At 45.6% G+C, this 15,868-nt stretch overlaps 2 protein-coding genes across 2 annotated transcripts in view; one reads left to right on the plus strand and one right to left on the minus strand.

The window, feature by feature from the left end:
- Window positions 1–2,223, plus strand: part of NCAPD3 (non-SMC condensin II complex subunit D3) — a 45,521-nt gene extending 43,298 nt beyond the window's left edge. The window contains exon 35 of the mRNA XM_081889740.1: window positions 1,108–2,223. Coding sequence (XP_081745866.1) covers window positions 1,108–1,219 — 112 coding nt within the window. The 3' untranslated portion in view covers window positions 1,220–2,223. The remainder of the gene's footprint in view (window positions 1–1,107) is intronic.
- A 2,054-nt stretch (window positions 2,224–4,277) lies between these two features.
- Window positions 4,278–15,868, minus strand: part of JAM3 (junctional adhesion molecule 3) — a 40,380-nt gene continuing 28,789 nt past the window's right edge. Inside the window, exons 6-9 of the mRNA XM_081890009.1 lie at window positions 13,219–13,318; window positions 12,979–13,108; window positions 10,820–10,874; window positions 4,278–9,566 (exon numbers count right to left, since the gene is read on the minus strand). Coding sequence (XP_081746135.1) covers window positions 9,531–9,566; window positions 10,820–10,874; window positions 12,979–13,108; window positions 13,219–13,318 — 321 coding nt within the window. The 3' untranslated portion in view covers window positions 4,278–9,530. The remainder of the gene's footprint in view (window positions 9,567–10,819; window positions 10,875–12,978; window positions 13,109–13,218; window positions 13,319–15,868) is intronic.

Consider the following 15,868-nt stretch of genomic DNA (forward strand, 5'->3'; position numbering starts at 1 on the left):
TGGCTGGGGCAGCTCTGCAATCCCAAAATCAGCTTGTGCCAAACAGTAGTTCTGCATGTTTTTGTCCCACTCTTCCTCCAAAGAGCTCAGGGTGACACATAGTTCACACACACACCCTCCTGCCGTTTTATGTATTAGTCTGATAGAGTGAGTGCAACAGCCCCAAGGTCACCCACTGAACTTTGCATTTGAGCAGGGATTCGAACCGGGTCTCCCCCAGTTCTAGTTCTGCACTCCAACCAACACTTGTGCTCCATGCAACGGAGATCAGACAGAATTTATTCCCAGGCACCAGTGCTGTTTCTCCCTGGCAGAAAGAATAACTGTTGAAACCAGCGGTAACTGCCCTTTTTGCAAAATGGTGGTGAAACACTGTGTCTTGTGGTGCAGCCAGCAAAGGGTTATTGAATAGAGAAGATGTCAATGTGCTGTTCATCGGAAAGCCACCCAAATGACCTTTGTTTCAAAGGTTGCTGGTGGAAAATATCACTGTAAACTGCAGTTGGGGGACAGATGTCAGAGTGCTTCCCATAACTCTCTTTTTAAAAATAACCGTACACAAAAGTCTTGGAAATAAGTAACTACTACATGCCATCTTTCAGAGCAAAACCCTCTCTATCCGTCAAATAGTAAGGAAGAAGTATTCTAGGCTAGCCTCTCTCTCATTCTAGTTTTCAGCAAGTAGAGATTTTGTTTACATGAGCAGCATTCAAGCGATTGTCTAGAATAGAACTCGTCATGCCCATTCATTTCAATTGGTCTGCTCTGGGTAGGACCAACAATGGATGCAATCCTTGCTTTCCTCGTTGAACAAAAGCAGATTGATTCCCCATTGTTTGGCGAGACCCCCGTTTTGTGCAGATTTTGGCTGCACACTAAACTTGTGTTTCCTGTTCTAGTGCAGAATGACTAAGCCAGGAATGGATAGCCTGAGTACTTTGAGATGTTAATTAAACTACAGCTCCCATCATCCTCTGTCCATGTAGGCTGGCGTTAATGGGCGCAGGAGGCTGATGACATGCAGAGGGCCACGGATTCTCCATCCCTGCTCTAAACACTAGTTTACTTAACCTATTTTTCAAAACTATTTTCCATCTCAACTTGTAGGTTGCCGCAGCCTCAGCAGTGGAAGATAAACTCTCCAATGAGGAGAAGCAACCCCTCAAGTGTAGGGCTGAGGAGGTCCAGCCGCAAGACTCCCAGGCTGTCAAGCAAATGATGGCCCTTGCCTTCTATAGCCCCAGCTTGTAAAGAAGCATGATCATGTTTTACGTCTTCTCTGCAATGGCTTGAGGAGACTATTTGAAGATCACGGCTTGCTTTTGTAATTGCTGTATGATAAATGTCTATTTTGATACTGTTAATATTAGTAATTCATCACTGCACTGGTTGGGGCACACTCTGTATATATTTGAGCTTCTATATACATGTACAGGAATAATTTTAAAAAGTCATTGAGGCAGTTGAATCCAGGTTGGTGGGGCTGCACATCTGAGTTGCTCCTGCCAAAGAACCAACATGTACTGTCTCACAAAAAATCTTTCTTCAAACATTTACCTTCACAGCTTTTATCTCATTTTACTTTCTGGACATGCACCTTTTGAGTAATACCAGTGTTGAGTCAAACGGGAAAGAGACTTGGCTTCCATGGACAAATGCTTTGTCCAGATCAGATCATCTACTGCAGGGAAGGCCTTTGCAATTATTTCCATGGAAAGAATGCATGTGAACAGTGCCATGCTGCAGTTGGACATCCCTTATTACAGAATCCTTCCCCTCCATGCACCCCACAAAAAAAGCCAAAGAGCCACAGGAAGTTTCTATACATGAGCACTCCTTCTCCGCTGAGCTCCTCCTGCCCTCTTGAAAGTCCAAATGTCAAGAAGTCAGGAGAATCTGTGTTGTCCTCTGTTTAGAACAAGGAGCCCTAGCCAGCAAAGGGGTGCAATGAGAAAGGACCAAGGGCCACAGCCTTCTGGGATCTGAGCAAAACTAGGTGCCTCATTTCCAAATTTGACCTACAGGGCTTTTAAGACTTTTGCCAAAGCCATTCCCGGAGAAGAAACTTGGTAAGAGAGCTTTATTCAAATAACCGCAGCATGTGAATAACTTTGTGTATACACAACCTTCCTGTTCTTATCTTAATTATTTCTTGGCTTCTAGCCAGGTTCTTAACTTAGGCTTGGTTATGATTGTATGCACAATAAATAAGAGCCAAGCTTACATGTTCAAGTATTTGATTTGATTGAAAACCTATCTGCAGAGTGTGTGTGTGTGTGTGTGTGTGTAAAACTTGTTTGAGCCTTTCGCTTGCTGCCTTCTCTAATACATTTGTTTCCTGCATAGGTAAATAGTGTAATATCCGAAGACGATCTCGATGAAGAGGCTCTCAAAGTTATGAGCATTTTACTTAAGAAATAGTTCTTATAAAAGAGGGGTTTGAAAACATGACTGTTATGAGGGTCAAATGTAAAAGGGCAGGACTATGTTTAAATTCCCAGATGGGTTGAGTGCATGCCTTTCCAATAATAAAAGGGTCTTTTAAGGTTAGACTAATGGTTAGTATGTAGGGACACGGGTGGCGCTGTGGGTAAAACCTCAGCACCTAGGACTTGCCGATCGTATGGTCGGCGGTTCGAATCCCCGCGGCGGGGTGCGCTCCCGTCGTTTGGTCCCAGCGCCTGCCAACCTAGCAGTTCGAAAGCACCTCCGGGTGCAAGTAGATAAATAGGGACCGCTTACCAGCGGGAAGGTAAACGGCGTTCCGTGTGCTGCGCTGGCTCACCAGATGCAGCTTGTCACGCTGGCCACGTGACCCGGAAGTGTCTGTGGACAATGCTGGCTCCCGGACTATAGAGTGAGATGAGCGCACAACCCTAGAGTCTGGCAAGACTGGCCCATACGGTCAGGGGTACCTTTACCTAATGGTTAGTCTAGTTCAGCATTGGCTCTAACTCATAGGGGCCAGTCAGCTGCTCAAGAAACCTGGCATAAAGGACCTATTGGTAAAAACTGGCCTGTATGAAATTGTTTGAAATTGTCTGCTTAGAGGGGGGACTGGATTATTTAACCTGTGTAAAGGTAGTTTTGTGCAACTTTTGCATAGTTTATTCTGGAATTACTTTGGATCTTGTGTGAATTAGGGAAAAGCACTATCAATACAAAGAAATTATACTAACCACCCATCCAGCATCAGAAATGCTCTTTCAGTAGTGGAGGCTACCAGCTGTGCATTGTGCCCCTGCCTTGCTTTATATGTAGGGTTAGGCTGATGACTTGGACCCTCTTGGTGTGGGAGGAGCTTCTCTGCCTTCCATTCCACCTGCTGCGACAGCTTTGCCTCAGCCTTCTGTTGTGCTAGCAGCTAGATTCCATAATTGCTTAAGAGGCTAATTTATGTATCAGAAACGGAAGAAAGGGGAAATCAAAGGGAGAATATACACAAGTAGCTAACAGTTGCAGGGCGAAGGCCTGGCAGGCCAAAGCTAATAATAAAGATTTGTTCAGCCATGTTCAAAGCAAGAGGAAGAACAAGCAGGTGGTAGGCCCTCTGCATGGAGAAGATAGAGAAGTGCTATTGGGTGATAGGAGGCGGAACTATGGGCCACAAACCTTTTTTTAAAAAAATCTGACTCAAATCTATATGGACTGCAGATTGTTCCATGCAACCACCCCTTGAACACACAAATGCTAGTTCAACTGTGGTGTGCTTTCTGGCATCTTTTTTTTTTTAATGTCCATTTGTTTATTTAAAGCATTTATATACCTCTGTCCTACCCACAGAAGACATGTGGTGCTGAGGTTTTAAACAGCGACAGTATATATAACCCTGTGTTTCATCATGTAACCCAGTCTTTGCAGCCAAGCTGCTCTCAGGCTGTCTGCCCAAAACTGTGTCTGTGGTGCTGACTTCATACGTACGTACAAGCAATCCATCATTGCTGCAGTCCAGTGAAGTTAGCCACCCCCCCCCAAGGGAACGTTGTCACAAAGAAAGGTCAGTTGTCCTCCTGGGAGAGTTGCTATGCTAAGTTGGTTCCAGTAACCTAGTGAGACGACTCTAACATTTGTCTCGTACAGATTTCACCCAAATGCTAGGTAATATTTAATTCTACACAGGAACCTGCTGAACAAGTTCACACAACCCCTGGGTGGCTTCAGCAGCAAACCATCTCCCACTACTCCAAAAGCACCTCCATGTGTCCACCACCCTTTATTTGCAGAGAACTCATCCCACCTCACTTCCCAAACCACAACAAAAGACTACTACACACACCTTTTCTTTTTATATTTATGTAAAACATTCTTGGCAAAGTTAAATGCAACACATTAGTACAAACTTGTCAAATATTTACAATGAATTCTGTGAAGCTATTTCAAGGGCGGACACCCCTGACCTGGGAAGAGATGCCACTGGTACATTTCTGAACCCAGAATAGTCATGTTTTTCGGGGGCGGAGTATCCAAGTAAAATGAGGAATCAGCCTTTCAAGCACCCATCTGTGTGACAAAACTGGATCAACTGATATGACTTCAATCTAAGAAACTCCCATGGTATAAATAAAAAGGAGATGAATAATTGGCCCCTCCTATCTAGGTCTTTCTCCCTTTTCACCTTTTGGAAGAACACTTCATTGAAGGCAACAACCACAGCCAACTCTCCTGTATAAGAGCAGATTATGGTGGTAAAAAGGCAGGCTTGTGCCACTTTAGACTGCAGCTAGTAGGGTCACATTTTTAACTGTCTTCCATCTAAAACAGTGCATGCTTATAAAGGAAGCGTCTCAAGGAAATGATCGTATGAATCATGTCTTCCTTAAGTGCTAAATTATTGCATGCTCGGTGTGGTGGAGAGCATTCAAAAAATGACCTCCTCACCACCTGCAAGTTGAAGTGGTATGCTCCCCCACTCTACTCCCTCCTTTTGCATGATATGGGGCTGCAGAGTTACCTGCTGCAGAATGGGACAGTATGGTCCTGAGAGGTGGTAGGATGGACAGTAGCATTTCAGAGTATAAGTGAAAAATTCATTCATTTATTTATTTAAAAGGGAAAAACCACTTTCCTAAGTGGAAAGTTAACTGCGTATACCAAACTGCATTGTTTTCCTCCTTAGGTGAGACTTCATTATCTGTACTGGTGGTGGCTTGTTTTTTTTAAGCCACTGAGGACCATTCGAAAATAGTTTCTCCAACTGCGTTCTTAAAACTGCACCATCCAAAATTCTGCAAAGTGTGCAAAGTGGCGGCGCTAAAAGAACTGAACCCAAGACCAATTCAGCCTTAGCCAGGTGCCCTGATAGCACACACTGAATCCCCAGCTTGCTGTTTAACAGAGAGTCCTCTCCCTGCTTCCAAGCCTACTGAGAACCAAACCTCCATGTTCCCCTTATACCTAGGCACCAGCTACCCAATATCCTACAGTGGCAGCTTTGCAAAGGGGACTATATTTCTGCTTGGGGCTGGAGAGAAACTGTAGCCCTCCAGATGCTGTTGGGGACTCCAAATCCCATCATCCTTGACTGTTTGCCATGTTGGCTGGAGCTAAAAGGAGCTAGAATCCAACAGAATCAGGAGGACCCAACTGGCTCCCCATCCCTGTGCTAAGACCTTATCCCTCTTGCAGAACTACCATTTTCTCAGCCTGCAAATCATGACTGCTAATCCCAGATGGGCTTGGGTCGTGCAGACATGTCTCAAAGGTGGGTGGTGCTAGCCCTTCATTTCAATTCCTTCTAATAAATTATAATACTGCAAGCCTTTGCTCCGCTCTCTCCCAAGCAGCACAATGAACAAACAAAAGTGGAAAGGAGAGCTGTTTTGATTCTGAAGGCAACCCTATTCTATCACTGAGGTTTAGGGGGGGGAAGCATTTCGGCAGTGGAAGAAAATTATGCTTTGGTTGAATGCCTCTTAGAGGTAGCCATGGTTAAATCAAAACAAGATAGCGGCAGTGAAATGCCCTGGTACATCTTCCCCTTTATTGTTGCCACCTTAGCTTGAAAAGAGAGGGGAGGGATCTGGGCCCCTGCAAAGAAACGAAACACATCAATGACATCTCCAAACTCTCTTTAAACACACACACACCCTAAGAGAAAAGAAAAATCCACTCGCCGTTTCGGATATTCCAAGGCAGATTAATACAGACCATGAACAAAGGAAACACAAAACAGTCCAAAAAAAAAAAATGCAATAATAATATAAAATACTGTCTGCATCCAAAGTTAAGACCATAAAATTGGTAGCTGAAAAACACCGTTGCTGCAAAAGTATGCTATGCTTTTTTAAAAAAGAAGAAACACACGCTTACCCCTCTTCCCCACCCCCACCCCACGGCAGGAAATTGTTCTTGCAGAACAATGACTGGCCCCACAGCACCCTTCCAGACTGAGGAATAAAACATGGCAAGAAACTCGGAATTATCAGCTTATAGCTAGATGTGTTGGCAGCCCCCATCATTACTGCTAAAAAGAGGGGGGGACCCTGTGTACTTTCTCAACCAACCTCCTTTTCTAATTTGTGACCCAAGTTTTTTCGAGTTGAAACTGAATGAATCACATGAGACCAAGAGGCGGCTTTAACCTTCTTAAAACTTAACAGATTCATTTGGCAACTCTTCCTCTTCTTTTGCTTTTACGTGTGTCCAGGATTCAAAGGGAACATCCAAAGGGTTAGAGCAGCCCTGGGTGTGCCAAAGGTCTTGCCCACATTTGGGGCTTTTCCTTCTAATGCCACATTCTACCACAAACCTGTCCGTTTGGCGTGACGCATCGAAAGGCTGCCATCTGATAAAACACTTCCCTTCCTGCAACTAATTGTACAGTTCCTTCCATCCTGGTCCATTTTGTTGCTGCAGGAAGAGCAGAAATACTGAGAGATAAAAGCAGTTCTTCCTGCAGATTACAATATGTCTTATTCCCCAACCACCCCCAACCCCAAATAAAGGGAAACAGGAAGAGAACAAGCTGCCCGCTTTCCTTGTCTTCTACAGTTTTCTGTGCTCTGTTAACAATACTGATATGGTTTGAATCAGCACAGGATCTCCCACCTGTCATTAAACAAAACCTAAGAAGCCTTTTTCCCCCAAAAAGCTACATTATTACTTAAACACTGTTTGGCCTACCAACCTATTTACATTTTAAATAGAAACATTACCCACTTTTTTTTTAAGTAATCAAAATATATCTTTGCAAAAACTTTAGAATGCGGAATTCTACAAAAGGAGGAACGGTAGAAAAGCTTTGCCCTCAGCCTTGGTACCAAGTTGGAATTTCAGCCCTGCTGCACAGAAGGTTTGGCTTTTGCGCTTACCTGTCCAGGGAAGCACCTGTATGCTTTGATTGGCATGGAAAGGGGTGCACAACAGGCAAGATTGCTCAATGCGGATTAGCGGGATTAGGTGCTGAATGCACACAGGGAGCGTTTTGATGTAAAATGAGGAAGAAATGTTCTCATGCTGGCCTGAAAATGGCTGAAACATTGCGGAGACATTAAATGGGAAATTCAGCAAAGGTTCTTTGTCCCACTCTATCCTGCTTCATGTGGATTTCTTGGGAATTTTGCTGTGGGCAAAACCTCAATTTGGAGACGCCAAACCGGGGGTGGCGGTGGAGGAGCAGGATGACACAACCAACTTGTGGCACTGGAAACTGACAAGGCTGAGCTGACCATGCAACATCTGATCAGACTACTGAATAATAAAAAAGATGGAATGACCAAAGAATCCTCCCAAGCAGTTAAAGCAGATTCACACAAACACACACACACACATATATATATATTGCCAACACCACCCTCCAAATCCCAGCCTTTCTAACAACGTGATAACTGAATCCACAAGTTACACTGGCTGGCTGAAGGCAGCATCACCAATAAAAACCTTAACACCTGGATAACTCCAAGGCGAGGTGGTTCACCTATGTGTGCGCCGTACCACTTCCTCATACAGGTAGGGGTGGCTCACGTGACCAGATGCTCCACCATACAGAAAAAAAACACACCCCGCACAGAGAAAACTAGAATGTCAGCAAGAAGGATTTTCGCCTAACCTTCCCGACGGCATGCTATTTTTCAATGTGAGAATCATTCACTTAGTTCTGTCAGTGCTGGTACAGAGGTTAACTGCCAGAACTACAATCTGATGTCCATCACCTAAGCCCAAATTAAGTTGTTATAGTGAAATGTGGTGATGGCATGACAACGGTCAACTACAAGGTGGGGAGGCGTGAGCCAGAGATGGTGTAGGATCAGAGGAATGGCTATCTTAGACCAAAACCCACCCCCTTAATCTGCCTTCTCCGCCAGCATAGGGTTACGACAACAAAATACTTTGTCATACCTTAACGTTACTCAGTGGGGAGAAGGGAATGGCTGTCCCACTTACTTCCTCACTGCCTGTTCCAAGACACCATGGAGGATTGCAACTGACTCAGAAGAAAATCACAGCAGTGTCAAGAGCATATAAGCCTCAGCAAGGAATGCAGCTTGTATATATCTAGACTTGTGAGAGTGCCACACCATGCCGCCCCCACGCCTAGAGTACTTTTGTGAAAGGGAATGGTGCACAAAAGACATCAATAAAGACTATGGTAGCCTCCTAAGCCCTAGGATGCTTTGATGGCAGAAGGCTCATGGCATCCTATTTGTGCAGTGTGTGTTGTCATGGGAACTGCATCCTATTATTATTATTATTATGGCACCATCCTGGAATTCCTGCCATCTCCATGTGTTGATTGGTGCCTTGTGTGCATGTTTAATAAGCGGACACCGTTGGCAAGAATTACAGCAATTGGCTGGCAGCAACCTAGTTTCTGGTGGGCTCTGGAAGTGTCTGCTGTTTCCGTTATTTGCGCTTTAGGAAAATGAAAGCACACACGGCTTCTGTGCTTTTCAACACAGCTGCTGCAAGAGCGCAGGATCCCGACTCAAAGCATCAGGTCACCAGATGCTTAGCTGGCCAGTAGGGCCTTTCTGATCTCTCTAGGCAGAATTTCGTTCTACTGCCATTGTTAACACTTCTGTGAATTAAAAAAGAGAGAGAGAAGAAATGGAAAAGGAAGTAGTGTAAGCCCATTTCTAAGATTTCCCCTTTTAAGTGCTGGTAGCCTGGCAATCTGTAAAACGCTGGCAGGAGGCAGCTCCACAGCCTCCAATGGCATGGAGGAATGATGGAGGAACGTGGTCCCACGGATACTTTTAGGGAATCGTTATTTCTCCTGCCAAAGGTCCTTTCCTTGTCCACAGGGTCTGGACTGTGCTGATCTACATGGCACTTTCCAGGGAATAAGAGATTGGTTTGGTTATTTTTAAAAAGAAAGAAAGAAATCATCGCTTGACTTTGGCCAAAAAAATAAAAATCAGGTATGCACACGTGTGTGAGTGTGTGTGCATGGGTGATTTGTTCAGTTTTCCTCTAAAGCGCATCCATGAACACGCCATTTGTTATCTGCTCTTTCATAAAGAGTTCCAGAAGGAGGTTCTATCCATATTCCATTCTTGCTGATGGGCAAAATCCAGATTTCTTCTGCCATTTCATATCACAAATGAGGACTTGTGCCTGAAGTCACCCTGGAATGGAGAAACAAAGTTTTTCAGGTGGGGGGGTATAGAAGTTCTATAGGGTACACCTTCTGCAACTGCTTGCCCCAGCCTAAATTAAAGCAAAGTCATTCTATGAAATGGAGTCATTATAGGCCACTTTTGTATCCTACACTTAAGACTTATGAGGGGTTCTGGGTTTTCCACACATCCCTTTGGTCCCTGTGGCTTCAGAATGGAGGCGATGGAGTCAAGAAAGCAGCACTCTGTTCTTCCTCCTCCTCGGCCTCCCACTCACACCTGCCACATGTAGTGCTCCAAGCAGCACAATCTCCTGAGACTTCCCTGGCCTCTTCCTATAGGTGGAGTCATATGAAGGCGGCTGCAGCTCACCTTTTAGCTTGTGGTTCTGAATGACTCCAGGGCTCCTTAAAGCAGCCACCTGTGTGTTTCTGCTGCAGGGTAGATATTTGTTTCTCTCACCTGCTTGAGAAGGTCAGACAGGATGGGAAAGTGGCAACCAGACCAAGCTGCGCATGGGCAGGAAGGGTGCTTGTTAAGGGCACTCGCTCACATTCCTCCCTTTCTTTTGTTGGCTCCCCTACCATTGAGATTTAAATTGCAAGCTGCTTGGGGCAGGGAACTGGCTTCCTCCATTTAACTTTCAAGGTGCTTTGTTCTGCCTTGTGAAGCTAAATAATTCCACTTCGAAGGGAAGCCCGGATTCACATCTATTCTGCACTTAAAAAGCCCAAAGTTGCATGCAACGAACCTTTACACTTTGTGCAAACAAAATAACTCAGGATATAATTATTTAATCTATATAACTCTGGAGGAAAGCAGCTCATTGCCTTCTCTCACCCACTACTAGCAACTTCATGCAAAACTGGGCGGGGTTCAGTGAAACACATAATTTATAAATAAGAAACAAATATGCAAATCAGGCCAATTTTTCTTAATTTATACAGGTCACAGAATCCACCTTTTCCCAGTCCAGCAGTTGAATTCATGGAAACATAGAATTTGTTTATCCAGAGGGCACAAAGCCCTGGAACTCTGCCCTAATTATTAAATGAGCATTATGGGAGAGGGTGCCTTTTAAATATATATAAAAGCAGCATTGAATCAGGAAGCTTCAACGTCCAAAGTCAGCACCAACGTCTATCTACCATTTGGAGCTGCCTCCCCTGGCTCATCTCAAACGCCGCAGTGAATGCATCGCCCTGAGATCTAACCTATTTCAAATTTATCTATTGACTTTGGGCCCCGGGGGACCTTCTTACCTCTTCATCTGTGCGGATGTAGTTCACGCCGTCTGGCTTCGCTGGAGTCTTGTAGCTGGAAACAAGGAATACACAATTTACTCGCGGCGTGGAAAGAAGGCTCTTAGATCACTGGTTTTCAAGCATCTGCTGCTGGGAGGACTGTGTGTGTGCTCCCTCACATGATTTTACCTATGTATTTATTTAGAAGAGATCGCAGAGAACATTACAAAGCCGCAGGGTAAAATGCATAGGCTGGTTTGGGGCTCAGAAATGAAGCACTGTGCTCTGTAGCTGCGGCTTGAACTCTTACAAGCCAGGAGGTCCAAAAAGGTTTCCCCATGATGGCAAATCGAAAGGGCCAAAGTTTCTTTCCACTGCACTGAAATAAGCAGACATGAATTCTGAGAATGCCCATCTGGCGCAATACTAAAGGAATCCAAGGAGAAGGCAAGACAAAATGCTTATAGGAGTGAAGTTGGGAGGGACGGGAAGGAGAAAGAAAGCTGTGGGCACTAACCCGCCTTTCAGGCAGAACTTGGTGGTTTGGTAGTTTGGCATTTGGCTAGGAGAAAATGCTCCCTAACCCAAGAACAACCTTGCTGAGCTGTGTGCTCTGCACAGTGAGCTCATTTGTGCCTCACAGCAGACCTGCACCTTCAAACAGCTGCATCATGGGAGAACAGCTGGGGAAAGCAACTTTTTAGAGAGTTTAAAAGAGTTTGTTTCTGTCTTAGTATTGATTATAAAGCCAAATAATACACACTTCCTGCTGTTTGTGTTATGTATATGCTCTGAGATTAAACAGAAACATCGAACTGAAGATGTACCCAAGCTGGAGCACTTCAACGGCTGCTCTAAGAGCAAGGGTGATCTCCAACTCTTAAGCCCCGGCAGCTCGGAAGCCTGAGTCAGTTTTAACAAATCAGATGGGAACAACGTTATCTTTCTCTGGTCACTGCCCCAGGGTCTTCCTTTTCCTCGGGTGTCATTTCCTGTTGTGACTAATTTTAAGCCATCTGCTCCCTTTGGGCTCACTCGCTACTGCAGCTGGTCGCAGGAAAGTTGCCTCATTTCACGTCACCCAGCAGATGCAGTAACGGGAAAGCTGAGCACCAGATGACAGAAATGAAGAAGTCAGGCGTCTGAGCACAAGGTTTCTGCCCAGTGCCAGTAAGTTAAAACTCCTGTGTTCAGAAGCCATGGTGCAAAACTGCACAGGCATAGATTAAAGGGCACAGGGGCCCTGTTGAGAATGGGCCCTGCATCTCCAACCTGCCTTATTTCACTTGTGTGATCCCCACATCCTGACCTGCAGCATCCCAGAAGCCCTGGTTCTCTCAGGATGGGCAAACCTCCTACAGTCAGGGCTTATTCCCCAGCTTCGAAAATCACCATCACCCCCATTTCTTTTGACGAAGGAATGTGAACACCCACCCAAAGAACAAGGCTGGTACTGGCTTCACAGGGAGATGCTTCACCACAGGTCAGACAATTTGTCCACCTAACCTAGTATTGCCAGCTCTGGCTGGCAGTGTCTCCCCAGGGTTCTCAAGTAGAAAGAGACCTTTCCCATCAGCTGGCAAACAGATCCTTTTAAACTAGAGATTCTTTGAACTGGACCTGAGACTTCCTGCATGCCGAAGAACACACTTACCTCCGGGTTTCACCGCTCATGCATGCGCAGAAACGCAAGGTGACGTCACACGTATGCGCAGAAGCGGTGAATCGCAACCCGCATGTGCGCAGACACGCCACTGGGGGTTGCACTCTTTTCATGTTGTAAACGGGCCTCCGGAACAGATCCTGCTCACAACCAGAGGTACCACTGTAGCAATATTGCCAAGGACTGTTTCCTTTAATGTTTCTCTCCATTCAAAGTAGGGAGAGTAGGCCATTGCTTGTGCTTCTGTCGGAAGGCAGCTGCCTATGTGAGCTGACTGTCCTGCAGCCGTTGGGAGTGCCCCTTTGTTGGAATTCTTTTACCTTGTGTAATGAGCGCTCAGTTCATTGCACCAGATTTAAGGCATTTGCTCTTTAAAGCAGTTGGCCTTACATACAACCCAGTCCCATGTGTACATGCAGATTGGCTTTAATAACCTGGTCTTTCGCTCCCTCTGCTGAGAGAAAATCACCTGGGGGGAAAGCAGTGAGATGAGGAATCAGTTGCTTAGGCTTACCTATTTCCATTTTGCTTGTTGTTCACAAATAATCCCTTCCTGTAGGCGCAGCAGATTCCCACCGTAGTCAGCAAGAGGACAGCGAGGACCACCATGACCCCTCCAACAATCCCAGCAATGTTAAGGTCATCTGGAGGAGAAAAGACAGCCATGAACATCCGACCCCTCCCTATTTGCGGGGGAAAGACTGCATCCTGAACATCAGCAAAAAACCACCCCTGCCCCACTTCCTAGACTCACAGACTTCCATCTCCATCTCCTCGCACCAGGCATCACCCACGGCATTCGTCGCTCTACAGGTGTAACGGCCCGTGTCTCCTTTTTGCACTTCGCTGAAGACCTGCACAAATACAAGTTGTGATTCCCAGTAATAGGTGGTATTTATGAAAGCTTTCCCCAGGCACTCAGTGTGTTTCTTGCACAGTACATCCTTTGAGATTGTACCCTTTCAGAATGGGGTGTTGGGGTGGTTGGAGGGGGGGGTCACATATTTGAAGGCTCCTTCCATCAAAAAAACTCCCTGTGTGTAGAAAAAGCAGCGCTTAAAAGAGAGGAAGGTTTAAGCCTAGCATGCTTTCTGCATACAGGGACATTTTCTACATGAAGAGCGTGAAATAAATGCATACCCTTCCCATTTTCTTTGCCTCCGTTTCCTTCCTCTCATCTCCCCACTGCACTGAATTACATGCCAGGAGGGGCTGTCCTCTTGTATTTTGTAAAGCGCAATGCATGGCTATGGATGACAGAGTAATACCTATTATTCCCCCCCCCCATCTGCATTCTGAAATGGCACGGTCCCAGATGTCTGCACCACATGCCTTCCCCCCCCCCCCCCGAATGTGTAAACTGGCTCTGAACTCTACCTAGAGAATTAGAAGCTACAAGCCGGGCCTGAAACAGAATGTGGCAGTGTGTACCCTTCCTCCTAATGGGAGCATTCGTTTTCAGGGATCCAGACATTGAGCTGAACCCGTTTCCAAGGCACTCCATTCCATGTCCAACACCTGGTTTTCTTTTCCAATTGACAGGCAAACATTCCAGGGCTACTGACCATGCTTAGTCATCAGTCAGATGCTTTCCCCAGTTTCTGGAAACCTCTGGGTTCCACAGAGCCTTGCTGGTGATGCCCCCCTCCTGCTTCTCAGTGGCCACTCAAGTTCACCATTATAAAAATTGATGGGGCTGAGAGCAAGAGCATAAAAAGCCGATCTGCAGGGAACGCAGAACATTCCCCCAGCCTGCTAGGTCCATGGAATGCAGGGAGCCCCAGAAATTACCTGGCACTTTGACTGCCTCTACTTGATATGAATAATAGAAGCATTCCCCATGCTGTGCTAGGCCGGTGGTCCAGGAACGAACCAGCAACCGGTTCTCCCCTGGCAGAAAACTGCTGAGGAAGCCCTCTCATGCCAAAGTGTAAATTGAGGCTGGCAGAGGACATCGTGAGTGCCTGCTGAAGGGACAGAAGTGTCTCCTACGTTTTGTACCTATATTTAGCACTTGGAAGAACTACTGAACATTTTAAGGAGGGAAAGATCAAAGAGAGGCTGGCAGCTCCTTCGCTTTCTTCGTGTGCAACGTTGGGAAAAAGGTGCTCCGCTACAAATACTAGTGGGGTTATAGCATCAATTAGTAAAATGGAGAAAATGAATGCCAGCAGGGAGGGCATATTTTCCTCTCTTGTTAGTGACTGGAACTCAACAGTAACCCAATGAAACAGGCAGGCACTAAGGAAAACTTTCTCCCCTTTATTTGATACACAATTAACTTATGGGAGTCGCTGCCACAAAATGAGGTAACAAGTGTGATCATAGATGGCTTACAAATAAAAGGACTGGCCAAACTAGTGGAGGGATGGACTATCGTTTAGCTACTATGATAGCCTAACAGAGCCTCCATGCTCAGAGGCACTCTACCTACAAATACCAGGATGCTGGGGACAAATAACAGAGGAGGATAGCTGGTCTTTGCCATCCTGTTTGTGAGCTTTCACAAAGCATCTGCTGGAGCAGGGAGTCCTCATTGTTTGAAGCAGAATACTGGACTAGATAAAAGTTCACTATGAGCCACCAAGGCAATGCCCTGTCAGTTCCCTCCAGACCCCAAGTGTGATGTATATCAGCCATTATTGCTGAGATTTGGCCAGCTTGGCATCACCAGCTCCCACTAGGAACACAGGAAGTTGCCTTATACTGATTTATGCCCCTAGTCCACTTAGCTCTGTACTGTCTACACTGACCGGCAGCATCTCTCCAGTGTTTCAGACAGCGCTACCTGGAGATGCCGGGGCTTGAACCTGGTGCCTCCCGCATGCAAAACAGATGCTCTACCACTGAGATACGACCCTACTCCAGAAGTGAAACACTGCTCTGAGTGACAGCCATCAAAGCAGCAACTTGAGTGCCTATATGGTTCTTTGGCCGGGCTGGGTAGAGCTGAAAGGGCCTGAGTGCAACAACATCTGGAGGGTACCAGTCTGTGAAAGGCTGACCTAAACTATAGAATAAGCCATTAGTCAAAGAGCTTTCTTTTAGAAACAGATTTTCTTTTCTTTTTAATTTCTGAATGAGTATTCTACATAAAATATAACAGCAGCCAGGCTTGCAGCATTATAATATGCGTTCTGGTACACATTAAAAAGGTAACGATTTCTGGAAAAAGGAAAAAACTCTACAGAAATAATCTCTCCTCCCGCCCCCCCAGCATCTGTTAATCTTGCGATTTGTGCTATTTCTAAAGTTCTTAACTACCATCCCAAAAAGGTGGGCGGCAACACCATACACCAGCATTCAGTCAGAAATGAATTTGCAGCCACCGAAAAATAATATATTTTAGGATTTGTGCTTGAAACGAGCTGGCTTCTTAAGAATAAGCATATTTCTTATTAATG

This window comes from Podarcis melisellensis (assembly GCF_964234715.1).
Source record: "Podarcis melisellensis genome assembly, chromosome: 15".
Classification (NCBI taxonomy): Eukaryota; Metazoa; Chordata; class Lepidosauria; order Squamata; family Lacertidae; genus Podarcis; species Podarcis melisellensis.